This window comes from Syngnathus scovelli, chromosome 17 (assembly GCF_024217435.2).
Source record: "Syngnathus scovelli strain Florida chromosome 17, RoL_Ssco_1.2, whole genome shotgun sequence".
In the NCBI taxonomy this organism is placed as follows: domain Eukaryota; kingdom Metazoa; phylum Chordata; class Actinopteri; order Syngnathiformes; family Syngnathidae; genus Syngnathus; species Syngnathus scovelli.
Window position 1 is genome coordinate 13292432 of NC_090863.1, and position 26782 is coordinate 13319213.

The 26782-nt window shown below is 42.1% G+C and overlaps 3 protein-coding genes and 1 long non-coding RNA gene across 13 annotated transcripts; 3 read left to right on the plus strand and 1 right to left on the minus strand.

The window, feature by feature from the left end:
• Positions 1-320: 320 nt before the first annotated feature.
• Positions 321-6809, plus strand: si:ch211-188c16.1 (uncharacterized protein LOC562677 homolog). Its single transcript, XM_049748252.2, has 20 exons — positions 321-482; positions 892-1486; positions 1565-1825; positions 1901-2089; positions 2182-2659; positions 2916-3016; positions 3091-3119; positions 3213-3253; positions 3348-3392; positions 3474-3606; positions 3708-3867; positions 3996-4119; positions 4182-4216; positions 4672-4723; positions 4806-4840; positions 5060-5120; positions 5444-5542; positions 5661-5674; positions 5813-5846; positions 5957-6809. Exons 1-20 carry the CDS (start codon positions 474-476, stop codon positions 6024-6026), a joined length of 2565 nt encoding a protein of 854 aa, XP_049604209.1. The 5' UTR covers positions 321-473; the 3' UTR covers positions 6027-6809.
• Positions 6810-7024: 215 nt separating this feature from the next.
• Positions 7025-17018, plus strand: LOC125985426 (phospholipid phosphatase 3). 3 transcript variants are annotated; one of them, XM_068648689.1, is made up of 7 exons: positions 7025-7363; positions 11618-11772; positions 14372-14652; positions 14744-14801; positions 14909-15085; positions 15301-16014; positions 16060-17018. In XM_068648689.1, the coding sequence occupies exons 1-6, from the start codon at positions 7231-7233 to the stop codon at positions 15427-15429; spliced, it is 933 nt and encodes a 310-aa protein (XP_068504790.1). In that variant the 5' UTR covers positions 7025-7230; the 3' UTR covers positions 15430-16014; positions 16060-17018. The 3 variants fall into 3 exon arrangements, with proteins under 3 accessions (XP_068504790.1, XP_068504789.1, XP_068504788.1); XM_068648688.1 differs by lacking the exon at positions 11618-11772 and adding an exon at positions 12322-12479; XM_068648687.1 differs by lacking the exons at positions 7025-7363; positions 11618-11772 and adding an exon at positions 11779-12479.
• Positions 16818-17426, minus strand: LOC125985430 (uncharacterized). The gene is made up of 2 exons (XR_007487312.2): positions 17298-17426; positions 16818-17166 (listed from the first exon to the last, which is right to left on the minus strand). It is a non-coding gene; the product is annotated as an uncharacterized lncRNA (long non-coding RNA).
• Positions 17427-17530: 104 nt separating this feature from the next.
• On the plus strand, positions 17531-26724 carry LOC125985427 (leucine rich adaptor protein 1-like). Of its 8 annotated transcripts, none has more exons than XM_049748262.2 (5): positions 17531-17683; positions 18353-18504; positions 25071-25184; positions 25350-25519; positions 25778-26724. In XM_049748262.2, exons 2-5 carry the CDS (start codon positions 18462-18464, stop codon positions 26369-26371), a joined length of 921 nt encoding a protein of 306 aa, XP_049604219.1. In that variant the 5' UTR covers positions 17531-17683; positions 18353-18461; the 3' UTR covers positions 26372-26724. The 8 variants fall into 8 exon arrangements, with proteins under 8 accessions (XP_049604219.1, XP_049604218.1, XP_049604220.1 ...); XM_049748261.2 differs by having other exon boundaries at positions 17536-17779; XM_049748263.2 differs by lacking the exon at positions 17531-17683 and adding an exon at positions 17914-17932.
• Positions 26725-26782: the final 58 nt, after the last annotated feature.

A 26782-nucleotide genomic window follows, 5' to 3' on the forward strand; every position in this document is an offset into this window, starting at 1 on the left:
ACAGTGAATCATTGATAAAGAGTAAACAAAAGCTCTTGCAACAGTTGGGAAAGTTTAATAATCTCTTATCGACCACAAAACCCGTAATGATCTGACTTTATTTCCAGCAACTCCGCTGTTTTTGTGACAAATCTGGAGTTATGAATATTTTAGTAAAGCTAAAAAACATTCCATTTAATTAAAAAAAAGTGCCTAAAAAGATTCATGTATAAAAATGTGTTTGTGGTTACATTTTGTATGTGAACTGAACTATGTTTAAAATTCTGTACTTATGGTTTCTTTCAGCATGAACGCGCACGTAAGCAGTGACGTCAATTGCGTACGCGCACCGCAGCAGCGGGACTTTTAAATTGTTTGCACGGTCGTCGCCGTTGATTAGCATTAATACGTCACCTGAAAGTCGTCCCCAGAAAAGCCATCAACGTTCACACAGATTTTCCATTGCGCGAACGTGATGAACAAAACGAGTTATAATGGAGGAGGTAAGGAAATGTGTTTTGTTGCTTTATTTTCCAAACGCAGCGTAATTTTCATGAGCTGTGCTAGTGAAGGCGAGGAGGCGATCTTAATTCTTTGCTTCGTTCATTTGCTGTTGCAGTGTAGTTTTTAAATTCTTTTTCTTACTCTATCAACATGCTCCACCGACCAAGATCACCTTAGCATGACCATTATTCCAAATGATCTGTATGTTTGTTGTTGTTTCTGTAATTTAAACCATTTTTGACCTACAATTGAGATCGATCTGAATAAAACGAATTCAACAGTTTACAACATTATACATCAATACTTTGAAACTAAACATTCTTGATTGAAAATTATTTTGGTCTTGGGTATTGGGAACCATATTCCATTCACTGTATTTCTGATAAATCAATTATTATTATCTTTCAGGAGAGTCAAATCAGTTTCAAAGCTTTGAGAGCCAAGTTTCAGGAGGAAGCACTTTTTGCTCAGTCCAAAACCACTCGACCAGCTGTAGCGGAAAAACCCAAAAAGCTTCCTCATGTCGGAGGCCGCTGTAGTTCAGTGGTTAGCAGTATCAATATTGCCACAGAAAACAAGACAGCCGCGGTTCCCAGAGTTATCTTCAGAAACGAACTGCGAGCTTCTGGGGGAAAGCGGCCGATTCCTTCAACGACGCAACCTACACAGATCTCCCCCTCTTCTCTATCCACAAATGGGGACAGCACAAAATGGCAGTCCTTCAAAGAACGACACATGCCTCGGGTGCTTCCCGTCCTGTGTTCTCAAGATCAGAAGATTGATCATCTGACCAAAAAGGAATCGCCACAGGACCAAGAGGTCGTGAAAGAAATGCCGCAAATAAAACCCAAGAAGAATCATTTGCTGCTTGCTTTGAAGTCTTCTAGAGTGTCAAAGGTTAGCACAGAAAGCGAAGAGGAACCCACGTATGCCGAGTTGACCACCAGATCTTCTAGCGCTCCTGGCGAGCTGCCCTCTGTGGAAAAGCAGACCTCAGATGATGGTATTTGGCTCCAAGGAGAGTAAGTTACCGCAGAGCGCCACCTCTCTAATCCAGATGTCTCAATCATGCCTCCGTTAGGAGAGACGATCGTCGACTCTGACAATCGCATTGTTACCACCTTGGAGAGGGCCAGGAGAAAGTTCTCCCGCCGACACATATTGAGTTCCAGCAAATCTAGGAACGTGCGTTCTCCTGACTTTGCAACCAACGAGAGATCATTCCTTTCGCCGTCCATGGACAATGTGGAGCCTGATCTACCTCCACCTCCACCTGTTGGTCTCCCGCACCTTGCTTGCATCTCTGCCCGACCATTCTCCAAAGTCAACAACTCTGCTCGAAGTACGTACGCATGTTGCAAACATTGTTCTCTAACGGCATGTGTGAACTTGCTCGACGTTTTCTCTTCTCCCAAAGAACCTGCGTTTACGAAGCCGTGTCGCCCAGATAAAGCTGAGCGTCCTTCTGTCACTGCCGACCTTCCCTCCCATTCAACTGTTCAAAAGAATCCACTACCTGACTTGAGGTCACTGGGGCCGAAGCCATTAAAGCCTCCCAGACCGCCATTAGTCGCTCTCAGACATTACCAAAAACCTTCAGTTCATGGTGTGTTAAATTTATCACATTGTTCCCTCCTCGTTTTTGTTCTTTCGTATTTGTGGTAAGCGTGGACATCTGCGAATATCTTTTTTTCACAGAGGTGTTAAAAGATCTCAGCCCGCAGCCAGCTAGTGAAAAGCCAATCTCCAGTGCTGTGCTGGATGCTCCTGTTTTCCCAGACTTTGAGATGGAGCCCACAGAGAGCAAAGCTGCAGATATTTCCGCATTAAACCTAGAGGTTCTAGATTTGGGAGGCCTCAGCTTTCCACTTCCTGACTGTGGAGTTCCTGAATCCGAGGCCTCGCAATGTGACACGTGTACCTCCGCAGGGGCCAATGAAAGCCCCGTCATCCAACAGCTCAAACTTTGCGGTTTGAACGGAAGAGCTCCTCATGCAGCCAGCTTTCCTGAACCATCACATCAGTCCATCCGTCATGAGCAAAGTAGCCCAAGTGAGAACGTGAAGGTTCCTCCTACTCCAACCTCTCATGCTGATGAGTCCCACTCTGCCTGGGATGAAACTGAGCTCACTCTCCAAGCAGCCACAACTTCTGAAGAGAGCCACACGCATACAAGGTGAGATATATATATATATATATATATATATATATATATATATATATATATATATATATATATATGCCCCTCTAGTGCACCTGTTGTTAATTCCATCAGCAACCCCCTCCCTCTGCCACGTTCCCGACCAAAACCTTATCAGAAAAGTCTCATTGAATTCATGCCATACCCTGATAAACTGTTGCTTTCATTTTTTTGAGCAGTGTATATACATGTGTATATACTATGTATATATAAATTGGATTGTTTGTTTCAGTGACCAAAACTATGAGTGTGACAATGTATATGAAGATGTGGAAAACATCAACAAGTTCTTCTTGTGCCAGAACTCACGCAAGCAGAAAGGCAATCTGAGGAGTGAGATTACTTCCTTTCCCGCCTCCCCGCACCTAAATAACCCTCGCAGAGCTAAACGTAACCTTTTCTCTTAGATCCGTATGCTGACAACAACCTTCCTGCGGTGAGTCCTTTATTTTAAGCGGTTGTCATTTCATTCTTCACTTTTCCTTGCGCTGCCTGTGCTTGTAAGTATTGACATATTGTTTACCTCAAGAAAGAGGAGGCGGCTCTTCACATTTGGCCACAGAATCCATGGTATGAGCAGTGGTCTTTTAATTGACGTGGATTATATCTGCCAGATGGAGGCCCGCCTTTGATTTAGTTTCTCTCACTGTGCTGATCAAAACAGGGGCAGCACATCAGGAGAACATTCATCCCATTCTCACGTCCACAGGTACTATGTTGCGCAATCCACATTGCCAAATGGAAAACAAGCCTTTGTTGCTGCTCACCAGTCCATTTTTTCCATCCTCAGTAAAGAACGTCAAAGCCCTAGCGTGGCTGACTATAAGGAACTGAAGAAGAGGGAGAAGCAGCGACTGGACAAGGAGAAAAAGGAGCAAAAAGAAAGAGAGAAGAAGGAGAACGAAATGAAAAAGAAGTTCAAGGTAGGTCCGGCTGATATTGGAGTAAAGGTCGCTACTTGTTTACTGCTGATGAAGAGAAAGCATAAACTGAAGGCTGAGGCAACTTTCGTGTGTTTCTCGAGGTGACGGGCCACGAAGTGCCCATGTACCACGCTAAGGTGATGGTGGCTAGTAAAGTCCGCAAGAATGACCTACCTGTTAAAAGCGGCGACACGGTCAGCATTATTCGTACCACCAACTGCCCGAAGGGAAAATGGTTGGCACGAGATGCAAACCACAAATGTGAGTTGAAATGAACATCACGTCTCAGCGGACTGTTTTTCTGATTGATTGATTGATTGATTGATTGATTGATTGATTGATTGATTGATTATTCTGTAAGTGGCTGTGCACTGTCTTGGCTTTCACAGATGGCTACATCTCAGTGATGAATGTGGAGCTTAATATCAAGGAGATGTTGGAGCTGGGCAAAAAGGCCCAAGCAGCGGGACGTGGTGGCAACATGGATGGGGACACCATCAGCATTGGAAGCAGGTGCCAAAAAGCATCAGTGCACATCTCTCGCTGACATTTGTAACATTTCTTTTCCTTTTCAGATCCTCAAGCCACCTTGTAGAGGTCACAAGCAGTTGTGAGTATCACAAAAATATGCTAGACGCAAAAAAATATATATGTACGTACATACGTTGTTCATGGACAGTGAAGGTCATTACTAAAATGAGGTTGCTAAAATAAAATAAATACAAATTCTTCTTCTTCTTAGTAATTCACAATTTAACAGCAAGCATCCAGTTCTTTTCCATCCAAAACATTCATTTTCTCTCGGAGGGAAACAAAAATCCCTCCAAATATGTTACTTGTGTTTTGTAAGTGAATATAGACTTGGCGAGTGACAAATCACAGTTGTTTCTAACTTGGGCAAAGATACCTTAAAAGTCCCAAATGACGATCTAAATACTATAATACTCCAGACAAGTCAATTGTCTTTTGTTTGTTTTTATGAAACATTGGCTGGTGGGTCTTGGTTGGTTCTCTGTCAAACCTCAGCTGTCAACTGCTTAATCAAAAGCAATTGTTTTCGCTCAGTCACAGACAGCGAGGAATGGGCCTGTGAAGACGAGATGCTCTCAGCCTGCCAGTAAGTGGGATCATCTTGCCTTTCTCCTTGTTCGTTGAGGAACAAGTGACCAGCACAAACTACTTGCACTTCATCCTTGCAGCATTCCCTATCAGCCCACCTCCATTCCAGAAATGCGTAAGTACATTCAATTCATGTTTTTTTTTAATTGTTTAATGCAAGAACATCAAGTATTTCCCCTCAAGTCGTCCTACAAACGGCAATGTGAGCTTCACTTGTAGTGATGTACAATACAGAGGAAATGCTTTTGATGTGAATGTTCTTGACTCCATCGTCTTTTCTCTGTTCGTCGTTAGCATTTTTTTATTCTCCTCTCCCCTTGGGTTTTTCTGACAGCATATGACCTTGCTAAGAACCAGCACGGATTGAGTGATGATGCCAACTTTCACCACACTCAGTAAGTCAAATGTGCACATTAATGCAGATGGTATAGAAATGATGTCTTTTGAGAACAAATTGACATTTTTTTCTGAAATGATTTTTATTTATTTTTTTCCCAAAAATGTCTTCAGTAATTCTTTTTCGAATGGCAAAAGCTTGAACCTTGCATTAATTTGAAAAAATAAATTGGGAATCAAACCTCAAGCTGTTATTGATACAGGAGCCACTACAGCCAGAATATAAATTACAATTCAGCGTAAATAAAAAGAACGATTGTCAGGTCATGGAACATGTTAAGGTGCTTTGTAGCTCTTGGAAATATTTCCTTTTCTTTTTCAGGAGAAGACATGAAGCTCTGCAGAAGCTGGCCATCTTTTTTGAACATGGCAAAGATGAATTTAGTGATGTTCCTGATAGTGGAGCTCCAACCCCGACTAAGTATAATATAGCTATTGTTTTTTTGTGAAATTACAAACGTGTGTTTTATGTTGTCGGCAATGTGTATTCTGCAACATTTTTCTCTCCGTTTTTCTTTCCATTGTGTCTGGATCTCAAGCGCTGATCCACCAAGTAAGTGTTTTCATGGCTCCACTGTTGTCACCACAAGCAATCACTATGAAGGACTATGAATCTGCAAGATTGTTTGAAGTCTTGCATTATCTGAAGACTGAATCTGTCTGACATCACTATATGTTTTCTTTTATCCAGACTTCTTGTGTGCCGTTGAAGAGCTTCCTTACCCGTAAGTATTGACCTTAAATCGGGAAAGCTAGTTTTTATGGTTGCGTATTCAAGGCTTGGTCACACAGTCTTGCTCCTGGTACATTAAATAAGACTATTTTACTTTGACAGTGAACAAGAAGTGGACTTCTCAGAAATGGAACTTCTTCCTCCACCGCCGTTGTATGCGGACAACGACTGAGTAAAACATCTGCTAACATTTGAAACTGTACATTTATCCGAGTATCTGGTGTGACTGCTAACTGAAAGAAAAGCTATCCCTGGCCAATTAAAATAAGCATCCCGAATGAGCTTCATATTCTTTTTACACTTGCTAAGTGGGTGTGGGTGTTTCACTTTGTTTGATGATGCATACATACCACATCTGGTTCACATTGTTTCTTTGGTGTGTTATGTTGTTGCACAATACAAAGCTCACATGCAGAAGATGAATCATGCCTTTTTTTTTTTTTTTTCTTCCTACAAATGTTTTTCCAATTTTTTTATTCGATTTCTCTGCGTTAAATTGAATAGTGTAACACCTTCATATGTAGTTAGGATAGCAGTCACTGTGGCTGCCTGCTTTATTCCCTTGACTTTGAAATGTTACAACATGCAGCCAAAATATTATTGAAAAAAAAAAAATCCAATCCCATCTACATACCCTTTCCAAATATAATAATGTTAAGTTTTGATTGAATCTATCAGAGAGCTGTTATCTCACAATGTGTATTATGGTTGTTTGAGGTGGTGGTGTAGAACGGTACTTTGTTTAATTGAAAGCAAGCCGCTTCTAAAATTGTTGTTACATTTAACAAGAAACTTGCACTCCATTCACTGCATTTGGAGTATGTAAGAAATAAATGATCTCTGCTCGTGGTCGAATTGTTTGTATTTAAGTTTTAAGATCATAAAGTTGAGATTGTTTATAGCTTCGGTAACCAATCTGGACAAATCCTATGATAATAAAAGTAATGATAACGTTCCACATTGTGCAATGCTGTATTTTTCTCTAAAGGTTCTAACTGAAGCTCTTGGGGATATCGCGTATGCATGCAATCGTTTACGAGCAAATTCGTCTCGAGCCCCTCCAATCACCCACCCACCCACCCATCCAGCCACCCTCATGGGAGGGACCCGGGTTCCTCATATGCATCAATTGAGAGGGGAGGGGCTGAAGGAGGGGCTCCAGTCCGTTCCCTCCGTGGGCAGTTAACTTCGCCAGACTCTCACTGCTTCTCTCAAAGAAACAACTCAAGGATGTCTCAGTGAACGACGGCTCGCCATTCAAGGTTGCACCATTATTATTCACTATACTTCTCGCGAGCAAGACTATTTCACCTTAGGAGAAGGCTAGTACAACAAAAAGCATTCCCAGTGATTTGCAATACGAAACAGCTCTTTAAATGCAACGCTGTTTGATTTATGAGAAAAGTATGGCAGCCGAGACGAAGAACGGCGGAACATCTCTGAGCAACTGTAAAGACCACAGCAGGAGAAAATTACTTGTCGGAGTGGACCTCTTCTGTCTCCTTTTAGGTAAGGCCTAAATGCACGTTTGAGGGGAAAACATGTCTTACCTGAAGAAACGCTGCCTGTTGCGTGATCTGTTCCGTAACAAAACGCTCGATTTTAATTCGAAAATTGCAGTTTGTTACAGCCACCACATGGTATAGGTCATTTTACAGCCGTTCATTGTCAAAGTGATTTTTGCCTTTTTTGTTTTTGAGCGTTAAGTAGTGAATTAATTTGGTTGAATTGCAGTTAACTGCCATTACCTACACGAATCTGCCTTTCTGAAAAGCAAAACATTGTTTGTCTCAATGTTAATTCGTCAACTGCAATGCGTAAAAAAGAAAAGAATGAATGTTTTCTTATAGTTGGTGGAGTCTTTTTAGAGTATTGATGTCACTGAATAATCCACCATCACTGTGATATCACGTCTCCCAAATGAAATGACATTCATGAAGCAGTTTTGATTTTGTTTATGTCTGCACAGTACAACACACTCATTACAACTTGATTTCGCATTTTGTTTTACACGACTTGTAAATCAAAAAGATAGTCTCTTTGATCGACATACCTTTCATCTTTTAACTCTTTCCCATTGCGAGCAGACGGTAAAAGACTTATTGGTTTTATTGAGTTTCTTCTAATCTGCACACACCTGAACGCTACCTCTGCTTTTCCTCTTGAGATTTTCCAGCATGTCTCGCATTCCACAAGGTAGGAATTCTCTTGATGTGCACATCTGGCATTATATGTATTGTGGAGTAATTAAGGGAAATGGTGAAAGGGTCAGCCGTGCCCGTGCGTCTGCGTGGAGGGAGGCTGGAATGTTTCTTAGCACTGGTTTTGATGTCAAACAGCTGCAAACACAGACTTAAGGCTGTCATTGTGGCTGAAACACTTACTATATTCCCTCGGCAAGCCTCTTAAAGGTGTGTTCCTCTTCACGCCTACATTTTCTCTATTTTTACTCGTTTAATTTCTGACCCCGGTCATCACATGTTTTGAATTTCATGTTCTGCATAGCAGTGATTTTCAAGCCGAGGGTTGCGGACTGCTCGTCAAAAGACATGTTATAATGAGCAATTTTGTGTTTTCTCTGATTGTGGTCAATATAAGTAATCTAAGGGAAATATCTAATATTGTGACTCAGTTCATGTAGTCCCTGTGTGTTTATTTTTCTTGAAAATTAGTCACACTAGTTTTTGGTGTATTAGGATCGTTTGTCATTATTTTTGTCCCAGGTTGATGCCAATTGAGAACCACCGTACAGTTAGATTTGCCTTAGGACAGGCCGTATTCGACAAAGCTAAAACTGTTGAAACAGCATGGGAAAACGACGGTACAACTTTTGTTCAAACAATATTGTGATAGATTTACAGTAGAAACAATGTTGGTCTGTCTCCAGGGAGGGTAAACCCACATGATTTGTGCTGTGTGAGCGTACCTCCCCACAGAGAAGCTTGTCAACAAACCAGCAGTGTATTTTTTGGCGAGACATGTGGTTTAAAGGGCCACAACCACACGGAGGAAATGGTGGGCCAAAACTGGTAATCAGCACTCCTTCAATTCTCACACTTTGCTTGTAGTTCAAGGAGCACTGTACTCCATGAAGATCACCCACTAGCCGTCAGTGGGTATGCTTTTTCTCTTTTTCAATTGCATTGGAGTTTCCCTCTGCGTCATACAATTGGACCTTGACAACTTTGCAAATGAGTCATTTTTAAACCACGGAAAGTGTTGCACTAAATCTTAAAAGTCACAAAGTTTTTGAATATCAAATTAATGTCATTTTTTTTTTTGTTAAAGGTACATGAGTAAAAACGAGTACTGTATTTTTCGGACTGTACGTCGCGTTTTTTTCATAGTTTGGGTGGGGGGGGCGACTAATACTGAGGAGCCACTTGTATGTGATATTTTTTTGTTACAAATTTTCAAACTTAAGAAAAAAAAAGTGGAACCGCGATGTGGCAAGGGATTACTGCAGTTTGAACTGCAAGTTACGTCAGCGGCGCGGCGGTTGTTTACATACGGGATAAAGGATTCCATCACGGGATGACAAAGATGACGAAGGGCCCCACGTACTACCGGCATCATTAGCGGCTTTGTTTGTAAGTGACACGGAGGACGAAGAGTTTGAAGGATTTAATGATTTGGAGTGACGCAGAAGGTTTGAAAAACTATTATGCACGGCCGGTCCTACTCTACGGAACTCTCTTTCACCTCCGTGGATGGAAGTCGGGGGCTGGCGCTCGGCCGGGTGGCAATTCTAGTAATGCCACACGAATTTGATGCACAATTTGACTTTGCGGGCCACATAGAATGATGTGGCGGGCCGTATCTGGCCACCGGCCGGGCCTTGAGTTTGACATCTGTGCTCTAAACCCTTTCTCTTAATCTGCCATGTGACTCAGAGATTACACAAAAACATAGTCCGGTGCGGTTTATGTAAGAAAAAAACTAAAATATCCCCGAATTTTAGCTGGTGCGGCTTATAGTCCGGTGCGGCTTATAGTACGGAAATGACGGTACTACATGTGTGAGGGTGTGCGAGTGTATACCACAAGTGCCTCAGACATGTACACATTTCTGTTCCAGACAGTGAGGAATCCCTCAGCGTGGAAAATGTGTGTCTGTTTATTTGAATAGTCACACCTCTTGGTATTTTGGCAAATCCTTTCAAATATGTAGCTACATGGCACAGGACAAACATGAAAGTGTGAGACATGAGAACTGGTGTACAGGTTTTTGATGAGGACATTGTGCCTAATTTTGTTTATTTATATCGGAAAATAATTGAGATGGCACTTGATGTTAAGCGTAGACCAGACAACGTTGGCTTGTCTGTGCTAATGCGAAAAACCTGTTCGCTGACTGTTGTTTTTGCACAGCCCCCACCACCCCCTTCTCACCCCTGGGCTTTCAAAGTGGGAAGGGGGTAAAGGGAAAATCCCAAGATGCTGCATTCACTGCTGAGGTTGTACTGTTTGGATGGATGGATGGATGGATGGATGGATGGATGGATGGATGGATGGATGGATGGATGGATGGATGGATGGATGGAGAGTTTACAGAGTTGAGAAAAATCCCCACATGAGTGTCTGGAAAACAGAAGCTGACACGGTCTTGGTGGGATTGGGTTTTTAGTTCTTGACCTCATTTAGGTCTTTCAAAAGCTTTCGCCGACAACCGATGAAGTCATCCGTCTATTTGACGACACTTTCCCTGGGTGGCCTTGTGGTTTGTGTTCAGTGGTTTTTGCATCTTGAATCCAACCCCCGAGAGACGCTCACAAAGATATCGAGATCAGATTGTTGGTTAATGTTCGGTTGAGATCTGATTGAACATCTAAGGCTGAGTACACTTGTGTGTATTTGTACAGTTCCAGAAATTCAAAAGATGAAGCTGATTTGGTTGAGAATGGTTGAAGCTCCCTGTTGAATTTGTTTGAGGAATGTGAAGGAAAACACAAATGTTCATCTCAATAAATCTTGCTGAATATGAAGGGAAGGCCAGCGCTGTGCAGTTCCCATCAGCCGCAACCGCAAGCCAGGTGGAACTTCAAAAGCCCACTCAGCTGTTTGTGTGTGTGTGGATGTTAAGGGGCTCAGAAAGTCAATTGTGTATTGGGTTTGGTTTAACGAAATCGCACCCTCTCCCCACTCCACCTTCAGCCACGGGCAACGCTGACCTCTCCACCCGAGTGCTTTTAACCTTCTTAGACAAGCTCGATGAATTATTCAAAGAGTGACTTGAAAGCATCAGTGTCAAGCTAAAGACCTCTTTGAAGAGTGTTTTCCAAATTTTGTCTGCCTCTCTCTTGTGGGAAAAGTCCTCACTCCGGTTTCAAAAATTGCTCCACTGCTGTCTTTCGGTAACTTGAAGGAGGGGGAAAAAACCTGCTGCCCAATTCCCAAGTGCTCTGTTTGTTGTCACTAGATAAATCTCTTGGTTACTTCAACTTGTTAAAGACACTAAATGAATTAGACACATTACGGCCATCTTGAAAGTGGACATTTTCAAGTGTCTGCCAAAAGTGGAGAAGTGTTTTGCTCTGGTCATGGAGCAAGCAGCAGGTTTTTTTTTTTTTTTTAATCTTTGTGTCAACCTGAGCTAAGCTGCACAATGATGTAGGTTGCGTTCAACCTTAAGAGATTTTCATTGTCCTATATGATACCTTTTGAAAATAGTATCTCCTACCTCATATGTTTTTCTTCTCAGTGTTCTTTCTTTGAATGATGTACTGATGCAGCTGTTCACTGTGTTGTTTGTCCAACTGCGCAGTGATACTTGTCGCTGTGTTTTTGCACAAATCACCCTTGCCGCCTTACCAGAGAGGATTCTTCTGCAATGACAACAGCATCAGTCTTCACTATAAGAGCAGCACAGTGTCCAACACAGTGCTCACAGCAGTGGGGGTCACTGTGCCTGTGCTCTCAGTAAGTTTGTGTGTTGAGGTGCAGCGGCAGAATGTGGAAGAACATGCATCGGGATGCTCTCAGTTCAAAACGTTGGCTCGTCTCAAGAAATCCTTACTCACATTGACATCATACTTTAGTAATGTTGCCTAAAAATAGAGAACATGCCTGTTATGATGCTTTAAAGTAAATCAGCACTCTAATTATTAGGACTATAATATCCTAACCAATTACTATATTAAAACAGTTTTTCTTTAGTGAGTTATCTATGCAATTTATGTATGCTTGGAAGGAATTTAAATTAACACCTAATTAATGGTTGATAAAAAAAAAGTCCAGCTCAAAAGCAAAATTCCCAATTCATTCTAACAAAGATGTATAGTTGAGCCACAAAATGGATTGAGTTAGTACAGATGCTGTTCTTCGGTTGCCTCCCGCTCGTGCCTATGACCTCTATAATGTGCATATCATTAACCCAGCTCCTCCATCTCCCCCCCCCCCCACACCTTCACCCCCCCCCCCCCCCCCCTCTGCTTTCTCCACGTGTTGCTCACTGCATCTTCACGATAGCCGGCCTGCCTTTCTTGGTCATTGAGACCAGCGCTGTTCAGCCTTACCGTAGAGGCTTTTACTGCGACGATGAGTCCATCACATACCCGGCCAAAAATGGAGACACCATTAGCGACGGTGTGCTTAGTGCTGCTGGCATTCTTATCACCATCCTCTCTGTAAGTCCGTCCCCCCCCGCCCCCCCCACTCACTAATGCCATTATCACCATCATCTCTCAGCCACCCTCACTGCTACTAGCAGCACCTACTGACATGTTATGTTTATTGCATTTTTGTCTTAGAAGTTTTTTTGTCATGATGTTCAAATGTTTTTATATGAAAAGCTGTTTTTGGGAAACGCAGGCACATTCGCAGCACATCTAATGTCAGGAGAAAAATAATTAACTGTATAATAATTAAATATAGTGTACATTTTGGACATCACATAAAATGAAATAATCACAAAAGTCACAAGAGAAAAGAGAAAAATATATAATAATTAAATATATAAATTTCTGACATCACAACAAATGAAGAGTCTCAAAAGACTTCAGAAGCACACAGTTCACAAAAACTCAATGACATCCCTTGGCTGACACATCCCACCCAGAAAGAAAACACATTTAGGTTGACGTCTGGAATTGTAGCAAACAACACATAAAGGAGCAAGCGGCTGATATCTTTCCTAACATATTGTACCTTTTTGATGTGATCTGACCTTCCTTTGTGCTGGCTAAAGCAGGAAGCCACAATTTCTAAGTCACTTGTCGTATTCACTCCAGATGGCCAGAGGCCACATCCTTCATAAATACTATGTGCACGTCATTTTTTACAAAGGGAAAAAAACCAGGATCTTTTTAAATAAGCCTCAAATTAGCATCTCGCCCCGGTGATTGTCTTTGCGGTTTCAGCGGCATATTCATTACTCGCTCACGGATCGGGCTCTAAAGGCTTGGATGGTGTGAACTGTTGCGTCTCCCCCCTCAGTAAAGTGTTCCCCAGAATGGGGCCTATTTCTGCGCCCTCTTCAAAAATGTCTGATGAAACGTAGATCCTAACATGAAAACACCCCGCCCGACATGCCTCGTGAAACCGGAGCTCTTTTCGAAAGACGGGAAAAACAATCGTGGCCCCCGACGTGCGCCTGCTGGAGTCTGCCCTCCATAATCCGACTTAGCTCAGCATTTCTGATGATTAGAAGCAGCGGTACCTCCCCCACTGCCTCCCATCTTTCCCTTCCACTCTACTGCTCAGTCCTCCTTAAACTTCCTTCCTTACTCCCTGTTGTTTGTATTATCCCCCCCCCCCCCCCTTCACATTCTCCTGTCTCCTTCCCTATCGTTCGGACCTTTAATCTCAAAACATCGCGCCAAGACTTTTACTTGTGTGACTGGAAGACAACAACATCGGCGTGGGCCTGAGAAAGGGTTCCTGAGCGTGAACAGCTGTTTTGAGTTAACGCTACCCCCCCACCCCAATCTGACTCACGTGTCTATCATCAGTCCTAGACGTGGGTTTATTTACATTTGTTCAAATGTTATAGGTTCACGTAGGTATGCCCCCTGCGTTGTCGACGTGTTTTCTCAGGTTTAGAATTGCACCAATAAAAACACATTCAAACAGAAAGTTGCCCCTTTTAAGAAGTATAAAAGTTAGAATAGTAGTAACTCCAAAATGGAGCAAATTCTTAACACTGGACAATTTTCTCTATAGGACTAGTAGAAGTGATCTATATTCCAATTTTTTTTTTTTTTTTTTTTTTTAAAGTCAGCATTTCAAACATTCATAACTGTAATCCAAGTATAAACAAATGTGCATAGTAAAACAAATAAGTACTCCTTATCTTCAATGACACTTGGTGCAATGTGAAGGATGTGTTCCACTCATCTGGAGTTGAAACAAATACATATCATTGGCAATAGCAAAACAATAAAACATTCAACCGTGACTACGACCTCACAACTGCCGCAGCATCATCCCACAATATTCTAAGTGAGACAGTAGAAATAAAAATTGTGATCCCACTACAGCAATTCTTTTTTTGTCACTCAATTTTGCCGTGTCCCATCAGATCATCATTGGGGAGAGCTACCGGATCTACTTCCTCAACGAGGGCTCCAAGTCATTTGTAGGGAATCCCTACATCTCCGCCCTGTACAAGCAGGTGGGCGTGTTTGTCTTTGGCTGCGCCATCAGTCAGTCTTTCACCGACATCGCCAAAGTGTCGGTGGGCCGCCTGCGCCCGCATTTTCTCGACGTGTGCAAACCCGACTTCACCACTATCAACTGCTCCCTGGGCTACATCACCGACTACCAGTGTCAGGGGCCCGAGAGTAGAGTCCAAGAGGCCAGGTATCGTCATCATTACTAATAAGCAGGATGGACCAGAATGGTGAAATGACATTTTTATTGACTGAAACCAACTTCCTCGTTTTCTCCTCAGGAAGTCTTTCTTTTCTGGACACGCCTCCTTTTCCATGTACACCATGCTTTATCTGGTGGTGAGTTACTATTGAGTTGAGTTTTTTCTCAATCGTCCTATTTGTGTATAGCAAGCTGTGGAAAAACATTCCAAACAAATAAGTGTTGAATTTGATCATTTCTACAGTTTTACCTTCAGTCTCGTTTCTCCTGGCACGGAGCCCGGTTGCTGCGCCCACTGACCCAGTTCACCCTCATCATGATGTCCTTCTACACCGGCCTGTCCCGCGTCTCTGATCACAAGCATCACCCCACTGATGTTTTGGCTGGTTTCGTTCAGGGTGCGCTGGTGGCCTACTGCATTGTGAGTGCCCCCCCCAAAAAAACATATATACGTATGTATAAAATATGTATGCGTTTGTGCGAGTCCTTGCCATCAGATGAGTAACCGAAACAGTAATCGGAAAAAGGTGAGACGACAACAAATCGAATCGATCGCCTCGTATTTTAATAATCAAGTAATGCATGATAAAGATAATGAGACAAAAATCACTGACTTGTTTTTTTTTTGCTCTCCAGGTGTTCTTCGTCTCAGATTTGTTCAAGGCCAAAGGGAGACGTTGCGCCTTATCTTTGACTCCTGTGAAGATAGACCTCGTCCCTCCAGCAGACATCAGAGAGAGGAGCAATCATCTCATCATGGCATAGCAAGCCCTGCAAACAGTCCATTCAGAAATCACTATGACAGACACTGGCCCCGCAAACTGGGACTGAATGAACTCGAACAGTGTGTGGAGGAAGTAGAAGATTCCCTAAGATGAGAAAAGGCTGCAGGAAAAGCAAATGGAAACCTGCGCATGTTTGCTGGGTGTCGCTGCAGAATTCCATGTCGCAAGAGAGAGGACTGATCAGCCCCCTTCTTTGTGAAAGACATCATCTTGGAGTCGGAGGCCTCCTCCCACTGTCAAGGTTGTTCCATGCGCACGGGGTGAGGAATAGCAGCTGCATCCAGCATGCAAGCAATTATCCTGCCACTCACTCGCTGTGTGGCCCATTCCAGTTTAAAAACAAATTCCTTGAGTTTAGGAAGGATGTTGCATTACTCTTTCTATTTTAATCGTCAATATGCAAATTGTAAAGGAACGTTTGATTTCTAGCACTATGTTAGCTAAACACATTAACGGCCGTTACCACTTGAATGACCTGAAGTGAAGCTTTTGAAAAGCTTTGTAAACGTTTAGTGTTGATGTTTGTGATTTGGTATCAAAAGTGCACATGAGCGTGTGTGTGTGTGTGTGTGGGGGGGGGGGGGGGGGGGGGGGTGCACATGTACATTAGATGTGGGTCTCATACTGCTGGCTCGGATGAGTCCCCCAACTGAGCCATTTAATGAAAATGACTGACGTCAGAGAGAGAGTGTGTGTGTGTGTGTGGGATGGGGGGGGGGGGGGGCGCACGTGCGTGCGTGAGAGAATATTTGTGAGTGTGTCTGGATGCTTCCCTGTCTCCATATGGCGTCTATATGCGTTGTCACGTTTACAGCCTGACGGAATACCTGTTGGTGGAGACGTAGCACTGTGGAAAACAAGCGTCACATGCCGCGCACGTACTAAAAGTGTTGCTAATCCGAGTGATGATTCACATCACTGACAAATCCTGTGACAACGTAATGTGTTTTATTTGACACAGGCATTTATGTACTCATTGACAGACGGGGTACTGTTTAGAACAGGTACCAAAGCACAACTTCACTAAACAAATAACTTTATAAGGATTTGGCACGTTGTAAAGCACCTCGTAAAACTCATCGTGATGAGTTTCTGCTTCCTATTGGATTGTTACATTGGCTTTTGACACATTTAAACAGGTTTTCATGCAATTTTTTGTTGTAATAGAAAATAAGACTTTTTCTTTTTTGACAACTTTGAACCACTGATTGGAAGCTTCATTTTACCAGTTCTACTTGTGATTGTCTTGAATAGCTATAGTGCTATAGCTATAGTTACGTATGTTCAGTATGTTACATTGTATCAAAAGTCTATGTAAGTGTGCCTGTTGTGGAAAATCATCACTAGGACTTTGTGTCTACATCTGTGTAAATGTTTGACATGCTGCTTAAAGAGGTGAGCGTCATTGTTCATAAAGAGGGCTTAAAAAACGTCAGTACATTTCTGTTTAAAGTGCCGCACAGTATTTTTGTTTCAAGTGCCTCACAGTATTTTTGTATTGCCAACGTTCAATTGTTGTATGACACTACACCATGTAAAAGTGTCTTGAATAAAATACGCAAAAATCGAGCCATTTTTCATTCTTTTTAAACACAAGATTTCATAGGTGGAAACACGGAATGTTTGGTTTTCATGCAGTAATTCAGTCGTGCGTCAACTTTGTGTGTGATGGAGAGATCTGGGCGTGGGTCAATGGTCAACTTCCATGCTCAGCTTCCTGTGGGGAAATAGTGCACATTCCAGACTATAAACCTTCTCCCCAATGGCACTCTGGAATAATATAGACTTTGCATAGCTATGGCGGGATGGCTGTGCACATTCACTTTGGAGAATTGTGTACATACTAACGTGGTTCACGCAGAGGAGATCCCTTCAGGTTCTAACTAGGTCTTATGTCCCCGCACGACGTGTCGGTTCGAAAAATCTGACAAATTTCACCGCACCCAGTTGTGTGTGTGACGATGATCATTGGGACTTTAACTTTAACTTAAGAGCGCTCCTTAACGAGCCTGATGGGACACACCTGGGCCCTCTGCCGGACTGAAGGGCGGCGTACGTGAGCCAACGGGTGACTAATGCTTCCCAATTTGTTTTGCTGAAGAAGTGGACACAACTGATGCCACAAAGCACAGATGTGTTATTTTGCAGTTTTAATGACGTGAGTAATGATAGACGAGCCCCTGCTGTAGCTACCTATGTCTTGGGAGTGTTGGAGAAATACAGCTGTGTGAAAAGTTAGTAGCTCAAACATATGATGGAGCTGCTGTGATAGCATTGGACCAAAATTAAAGGAAAGGTGCCTAAACTGAAGGAAAATAAAGAGGACTACGGTAAGGGCAAGACTACAAACAGTGTGTGCGCGCGCGCGCGCGCGCGCGTGTTGTATTCTCTATGAATGGCCACAGCCTGACATGCTTGTGAACCACCTCTGACCATTTAGCCATCACTGGAGCAAGATTTCCATAAAGATACTCCAGACGCAAGTAACAGTAAACGTGACTGCATGCGCTGAGTATTTTAACCAGTTGATGATGCGTGCAATCTTACGCTTTTGCATATATTCAGCTGGGCCCGATTTTCTTTTGGCAATGCAAAAAGGCTTTCTTGAACTTAACAGGATGCTTTTTCATGTGGTTGGAGGGGAAAACTGTTGTTGTGTTCCCACCAGTTTAAAAGCTACACAGCCCTCTCATGAACTTTTTTACACTCACGCATACACACAAAAATGCGTTGTGAGCACCACAAGCTTTTAGATGACTAAACTTTTTGATTTTGTCACCAAACAAACTCATTGCACTTGATTGTTTTTCCAGAACCGAGGGCTTACGTTCGACATGTTGAAAATGATCAAATTGTGTCTGGAAGTCACTTTGGATTGATAAAAGAACTTTTTTTTTCTGAAGGTTTGGGTTATCTGCTCTTGGAGTCGACTTGAAGCCACTCACAGGGTTCATATCACGTGACATTATTGGCCGACATCATGAGGCCATTTGTTTTCTCCCTGACGGATGGATGCTGAGTGGAAGTGGGACGCGCCCACCCGATGACTTTACTGGTAAGTGACCTCATTACAGCTCCACCGGGCTTGTTTTGCTCCTTCACAAAGTACTACGATGATGGCTGGCACCCATTGAGAGCTTTACTCTTAAGCCGCCGCGCCAAGCTCTGCCGCTTTCTCGAGGTTCTTTTTAATCCATCATGCTGCAGGATTTGCAACTTGAGCGCAGCACTATATTGCACTGAGGGCTGTTTGTAGCATGTAATGAGGCAGTGTTTGCCAACCTGAACTGAGCTAAGGCAAACATTTTAGAATTGTCACGGATCGGATGGAGCAGGGCGACCAAGTGCAGCTTGGACCAGCACACGCGCACACACGCACACGGACAGAAACTATGACAATATGCACATAACCAAACAACCGGGGACGAGACGTGACAAGAATAGAAAAACGGAAATCTCATGGCACACGATGTACAGAAATTTGCATGTACTGTACTGAATTTTTGATTTGATCTCAATTTACTCAGACGTTCGAGAAAAACCTGGGCCTGTTTAGTACACTGGCCCTAAAACGCATATATATAGCAAACAAACAAACAAACAAACAAACAAACAAACAAACAAACAAACAAACAAACAAACAAACAAACAAGAATAAAAGATTGCAAAAATTTTTTGATTAAAACTGATTAAAACAACTACAAATCAAAAACAGCAAACAAAAAGCAATCAAACAAGTAAAAGGAATTGCAAAAAAAACAAGCAAAAATTTTATCTTCTACAATTTCAATCAATTTTATAATAGTTTGCAATCATTTCAATTCATTTGAGTGACAACTTAGGTACATTCATAAACACATTAACTGTGGATATGTTCCCATTAAAACTGGGTCGTGTATTTCGGTTCTGAACAAACTTGTGTATCAGCTCTCATTAGATGAGAACAATTTTCTTAACTGGTAAATATACAAAAAATGCATCCATAAAAGTTACAATGCGGTCGCTTCATCAGCCCAAAAGCATTCATTCTCTCCATCTTCTTCTCTATCTTTCCTCCTCCTCATCCTCCTTTGTGTCAGTGGAATGTAAACATGATGTGGGAGGCCATCTCTCTTCCATCTCAAAGCAAATTTGGGCTCACAGTGTTTAGAGTTCGAATTGCTATTGGTGGTTTGTTGATGGTTTATGGTTCTTATCAGCTTCCTGTTCTTAATTGCACCATTGCAAACATCGTGAGAATGTTGATGGCCCTTTGTATGCAAAGTTGTTGTTGTTGTTTTTTTAAGCTCTTCAGTGTCTCTTCGTTTTTACATCAGTTCATCTTTAGACCTCAGAGGGTGAGAGACTTCCAGAGAAGTCAGGGCCTCAAATCTGATTACCCAGTGAAGAAATGTGAGACATGCTCAAATCTAGGCCACATAAATATTAGAATCTAATTTTCACAGGGCTTTTTCTTAATTTAGTCAGCTCTTGCACACATGATATTATGTTACACGTTTACCCTCAGCATGCTCCCAGAATAACATCCCTCCTAAATTCCACAAGCTTTTTTTGTTTTTCCTGAATGTGTCAAGTTAAACTTTTTTTTTCCCAGATCCTTACTTATTGACTTGGGAATGCACAAAAAAATGGAAGAACTCTTTGTGGTCGTCATGTAACGACCGCTCACATGAATGACTCCGAAAACCTTCAACACATTGTTGGATGTTTTTTTTCTGCAGACATTTAAATTTGCCTGTTTTTTTTCTTTTTGCTATTTTTTGCTTTATTAATATTTATCATTTTATTTATTTTATTTAACATTTTATTATTAATATTTACTACACCACATGGTCATTGTGTTACATGATGCCACACAATCTGTTGCAATACATTATACAATAACAACAACAAACAGAAAGTCGGAATACCTATGCGAGCACATGGAAAAGATTCCTTCCACTCAAATTTGTTCAAACAAAAAGCGAGTGCTGACTGTGAGGCAGACATGCTAATCACAACAGGTGATCACAAGAGCTGGAGCCTATTCCAGGTGACTGGGCAAAAGGCAGAATACACCCTAGATCAATCGCAGGAATTAACATCATCATCCTCAGTTAATTGCACAGTTAATTTTATTCAAATTAGTAACTTATGTTTCTGAGCTGAAAAACTTGGTGACCTTAGTAATGTAGTTTTGGATGTTTCCATTTTTCTTTAATAGTCAATGTAACTGTTACAGTCAATCGCCCGTATGGCCCCAAATCTACTCTCATGTTACTGTTAAAAGGAAAACTGCAGACCCAAAACCCCCTATCACCCTCCCAAAAATGTAGCCCCCCCATCGCATCCACATGTCTTCCAACCCACAAAGTTTTCCCCTTTTTATTTCTCTCTCCGTCTCTCTCTCTCTCTCTCGCTCTCTCTCGCTCTCTCTCGCTCTCTCTCGCTCTCTCTCTCTCTCTCTCTCTCGCTCTCTCTCTCGCTCTCTCGCTCTTTCTCCGCTAAGGAATTTTGAACAAATTACCTCCACATGTGCTTAAAGGAGCCCCATGGGAAGAGGGCCAAGAAGAATATACTGCTGACTGAACACAAACATTGACTTCATCAAACATGGAGCTCTGATATTCTCCATATGCTCACCTGGCACGGCGGGTCGCTCGCTGACTGCGGCGTGGCGACATCTTGTCAGTCTGCCTCGTTATCTTCCTGTGGCACATATTTTTGGATAAGGTTGGAGTGAGGGGGGCTGTTTAGCACTTTGCTGTCACTGATGTTATAGGCACTATAACAGCATGACCTTAAGTTGGATATTGTAGAAAAAAAACCCTGAGACAACTACAAGTGAGGCAAAATTGTGCAGTAGTTGACAACATGTGCTATTTTTTCCAGTGATGGAGCTAGGGGGGGCGGTCTAGGGCACTGCACTCCCTTGAAATATAATTGGAACCCTAAGGTGCCAGACTAGACAGATTATTCTATTTGCCCGTGACTCCCCCCCCCCCCCCCCCCCCCCCACACACACACATTCTCCTGCAAAGAACATGTTCATGAAACTCTATCTGTGTTAGAATAGACTTTTTTGGGTTGGTGAATTTGCTCCCGAGATATCAGTGGCCACCCCCAATGGCCCCCTCAGGAAAAAACTCCCACCTCCGCCAGTGATTAGTTCTCCTAGTGATATTATAATTTTTTATTTATCACTGTGTATTATAGTGTGTGTTTTTAATATAATTTTCTTGATAAATGGGGGTTCACTGATGCTGTGGCCGTTGAGTGTGCATGTGGTGATGTTGATGTTGATGAGAAAGCCGCCCTCCAAAGGAATCGGTGCGTTTTTATCTCGTAACCAAAGAAAGGGCTGAGGGAGAAATATGACAAAGTGCAGAAAAATAGAAGAAAAGGCAGAAAAGCAAAAAGAGTGATTTACGTCTAATCTAAGGTAGCCCCATCCCGTTTCGCTGGACCCCATGTTGCCTTTGGACCAGCGCCAGACACCTTTTGATTGTTGTTCACCTTCTTTCTCGTGTCACTCGACAGGCGCTTACTGTGACCTTTCCAGCGATGAATATAGGTCGCTGAAAGATCACTTACGAGGGAGCCTTCTCCAGCTCTTAGGAGAAAAATCACCTAATCAAGCGAAGCAATATTTCACCTTATCATGAATACGTCTCCTCCGTCACGGTTGACTTCCACCATCATGGCATGTGTGCGTCACCAACGGGTGGGATTGGGGGGGTTGATAGGCTCTGCTCTTATCTAGATAACTCCAAGATGTGCTCCAAGCTCCAGTTTGGTTTGTGTCTTCTCAGCATCTCTATCTCAAATGACATGACACTCAGAGGAAGCGAGGGGGAGAGAACCTCAAATATTTGGCAAAGTCTGAAGAAGGCTATTGTGTTGCATTCCATGTGGATGAATTAGTTAGCTGTTGGAAACGTTTCACATGTGTACGTGGAAGAAAAGCACTGCAAAACAATGAGGAGGTTTCAAACTATTTTGCAATAAGAGCAACACTGACAATTGACTCGCATTATAATCACAAGGCCCTGAGTCACAAAATGCGTCGTTTGCTCAACCATGAAAAGTGAAAGTTTGATTATTGGTATTTTTCAACAAAACAATAACTGAACACCTCCGTTCACTGAACTCTAAATAAATGATGTGCAAATCCTATCAACATATTCAAAAATCTGTAAATGTAAAATATTGTGCCATAACTCCCATAAATATAAAGCAATCAGAATGACAACACGTTTCTTTATTTGTTCATGGAGTTGCCACAGCTATGACTGGTCATTCTCCCGAGCACTGTAAGAACACTCTTGCTAAACGTCTCAACAATAATGCTCCCCGAGGTTATTTATTCTGGAATGTTAATGGTCTTAAACCCCGGTGCCCCCCTGTGACCTCTGGCTCACGCTCCTTTGGGCTTTTCCTATCAAGCGTGCGATCAAGCGCTACGCAAATGCTGTCATCCGTTGGAGCAACGTGCAGCAGGAAGATTTGGATTAGATGCTGTTGAACGCTGCCCAACACACTTTGATGGATTCTAATGTTTGTTGTCATTGAACGATATTTGAGGACTTTACTTTTCAGACACTGAGTTCTTGCTCCTGGTTGGTCGCTTTATGTCGCGTAAACATGATAGTGAATGTTTATGGACTTTGCTGTATCCATGTGAGCGCCATTCGTTTCTCTCTTTAGGGTCCTAAATGGAAACAGATGCACAGAGCGACATCATTCCTTTACTCGTGAGGAATCTTTTCTTGTTCTCTCCAATTGCTGATTACTTTTCTGTACTGCTCTCAAACATTCTGCCAGTGAAGCAAATGTGTCAATGTTTGACATCTGGGCATATGTGGAAGTTTATTCTTCTTTGGGGAGTGCGGATTAGGATTTTTTCTTTTTTTTTTTTTTTTTTTTTTGGACGAGGGGGTGTACGTAATTATGCAGTAAAGATGGCAAGATTTTTCTCCCTTTCCTGGTGGACTTCTGCAGACCGTGTCAAGCTAGAAGATTTCCTGGCCAACTGGCCTCATTGCCAAAGGCAGTATTTCCCCACACTCATAGGATTAAAGCATTCCAACAAAATAAAATAAATAAATAAATAAATAAAATTAACACATCGTGTTAAATGTAGAATCAATCAAATTAAAGGTTGCCAAATATTGAGCCCACTCTTTATTGGCTGTAAATCAATCAATGTTAAGAATTTACAATTATTTTGTTTCGAATTTATTATCAGTTGACTTTGTTACAACAATGAATCGATTTTTACTTACTGGTAATTATCACCATGGCTTTTTTTGCCTGTATGCTTCTCTTCACAATTTGCACACGTCAGGGGTTTTGCCACCTGGAGTAGGGTGGAACAGCTGCCCAAATAAGCGCCAACCTTCTTTATGATTACCCCCTAAATCACTTGTAACAGCACAGACAGACAGAGTTAAATATTATATGCTCATAATGAAGGCCTTTTGACAACCTGCACCTTTTTCAACCCATTTGAAATGTTTGCTCAGGTTTATGATTTTCCTCAAACTGGAAGTTAGGGACACTGACTCACTAAAGCCATAATCCTCTCTGTGTGCTGCATTTTTTTTATGTATACCCACTTTCTCACGTTACCTCAGTCATTGCCTTCCTCCCGGTTAATTTATGTGTCTACTTCCCCCTCTCCCATCTCCATTCCAAGGAAATTACAGCATGCTGTCGGGTATAACAAATTTGCTTTCTGATTGTTTTGTGGAAGCTCTTTATAGCAATCAGCTGTGGTGATCCAAAAAGATGTAGTTCTCCTGCAAAATGACATTCAGTTTTCAGGGTTGCTCAGAGTTGGACTGCCACAACGGTGCAACCTGATATCTGTTGGACCTCACGGATCGAATCCCAGCGGTGAAAAATCAGGACTGGTCGTTCAACCCGGGAGAATCCATCTGACACCTGTGTATACATATAGTCAATGTTGAATCACCGCTGCCCCCTACAGGTCTTTTATTTTCCCTCCACTGGTTGGCAGGTCGCTTTTTTTAGATGGCAATCACGTCAGAGTTGTATGTTGTTACGACCAAAGGTCATCAAGTGGCAGGCTCCGCAGATGTCTTCTTTCACAGAGACTCTGCTGTGTCCTGAAATTTTGTTGCAGACAGCTCGTGAATGGAATATTAATGTATTATGAAGACATATGTCTCCCTCTGCTGGCGTACTCGATTACAATATTTCTTGAGGCTTAACAAAATGTCTATTTGATCTCCATTTTACACTTAGTTTATTTTTAAGTATCATTTTGTATTTTATGTAATGTTTTAAAAAATATATTTTTATTTAGCCCTCACAAAACAATCATTTATGATCATATCATACTTTCACTCATTTGAAAAACAGCATTTATTATACAATTTTTCTGAAATGCACCAACTCTCATTATCTATCTAACTGCTCACTAAATCAGATTAAAGAACAGAACGGGTTGGACTGCAAGCCAAACTTTGCCGAGCCCTGTGCTAACATCTCAAATACGCAAAAATACGCTTCACTCTGTGTATTCAACATGCTCCACATAACTACGATGTGTCCTTAACTGTATGTCATACTGTTGACAGTTGGAGCCGGTTTGTGGTCACATGATCTTCTCCATAGATGAGTGGAATGGAGTCATGAAGCTTCCGAATGTGACCTGTGGGATGAAACTCCCGCCATTGTTTGGCTCGCACCCAGAGAACAAACCAGCAACCTCTGCGGCGTCAATGCATGGTGGTGATGTCACTCGTTTTTCTTTCCCAGTCTTTTCATTGTGCTGTTTTGTATGTGTGCGCGTGTAGGATGTTGCTCAGGAGTTCACTATCACTCTGGTACATTTCGCGAATCCATCTTTTATGAATGCAGTAGCTAGAAATAAATAGCAGTGCGACATGACAGACTTTCCAGATTTGAAGGAGCTGGAAAATAAAGTTGGCCGGAAAACACCAGAAATTCTTATACTTTGGATGAGGAATGCTGCCGACTCACAAGATGTGGAGACAGAGCATCAAAACTGCATACTCAGTGATTCTTTTGCCACCAAACTGAGCAACCTTAAGCAAGAGATGGTAAGGGGGATTTTCTTCATGTTCATACTATGCCTCATTGAATAACAACAAATACCTTTTCATGGTGCTGGAACATTTTGGAAAAGTACACTTCCAAAAGAGTCAATCAGTTTAAGTGCACAAACTCAGTACAGTCATTCTACACGTCTTTACTGTCTATTCAGAAGTGGAGAAAAAAAATACACTTCCAAAAGAGTCAATCAGTTTAAGTGCACAAAGTCAGTACAGTCATTCCACTCGTCTTTACTGTCTATTCAGAAGTGGATGCGCTCTGCGGATGTGAGGATTCTACGCCAGCTGGTTGCTGTGCACGAGGGCATCGAGTCTATGCGTTGGCTCATGATGGAGTGGAGTACCTTGGCTGGTCGTGACAGCAGCCTGACAGGAAGTCTAAGCAGCTCGGTGACAGTTGAGGAGGGTGCACGCTCACTAACTCCATGCAGGTGCAGTGTTAGGAGGGAGACAATGGAGAAAATACATTTGACATACCCTGAGAATTTGCCTGATACCTTTACTCAAGAATCATCAGGTCATTCACCGCGCAATGACAGTGAGCATTCACATCAAAATAGCTGTGTTGAAATGTCAAGCCAAGAGTTCAGCCCATCCACAAACTGTTTGGTTGAGAACGACTTCCAAGAGTCAGAACCCCAGGACTCGGAAGCTCGCTCTCTGCAGGAACTAAAAGTGGGCGCTGGCCCTAATAAAGAAGTGGATGAAAGGTTGCAAGAGACAAAGCAACAAAGCCACAACAGCATAAGAGAAGCGGATGAAAAGATGGCTGCACTTTTGTTTGGGTATGATGCTCAATGGTGCTGGATAGAGTCACAAGATGACGTGATGTTTTTGTGATCTGCAATTAGCGCAACGCAAAATACATATCCATAACGTGAGACACTATTTTTCCTAATGAAAAGTGCAACGTGTATTAGTGCAGTAAGTACATTTAAATAGTAAATGCATTCAGGTTTTATTGCAGTAAGTTGTTTTATGATCTTCGCAAATATTGCAGATTACAATATTTGATTTATTCTATCATGAAGTTTAAATTTGTAGAAAAATTGATTAGACTGCCTATCATCGCATTTCAATATGCTTTTGTTTTTGGCTATACAGTATAATCCGAATGTACTACCTACTATATGCAGGTGCCTATTTTCATCTTGAGGTTGCTTTCTTAATGTTAAATATACTACTATCAAAGATATTTGTCTTATTTCTTGAATGCCCCAAACACTCCGATGACTTTTTTTCCTTTAAGTT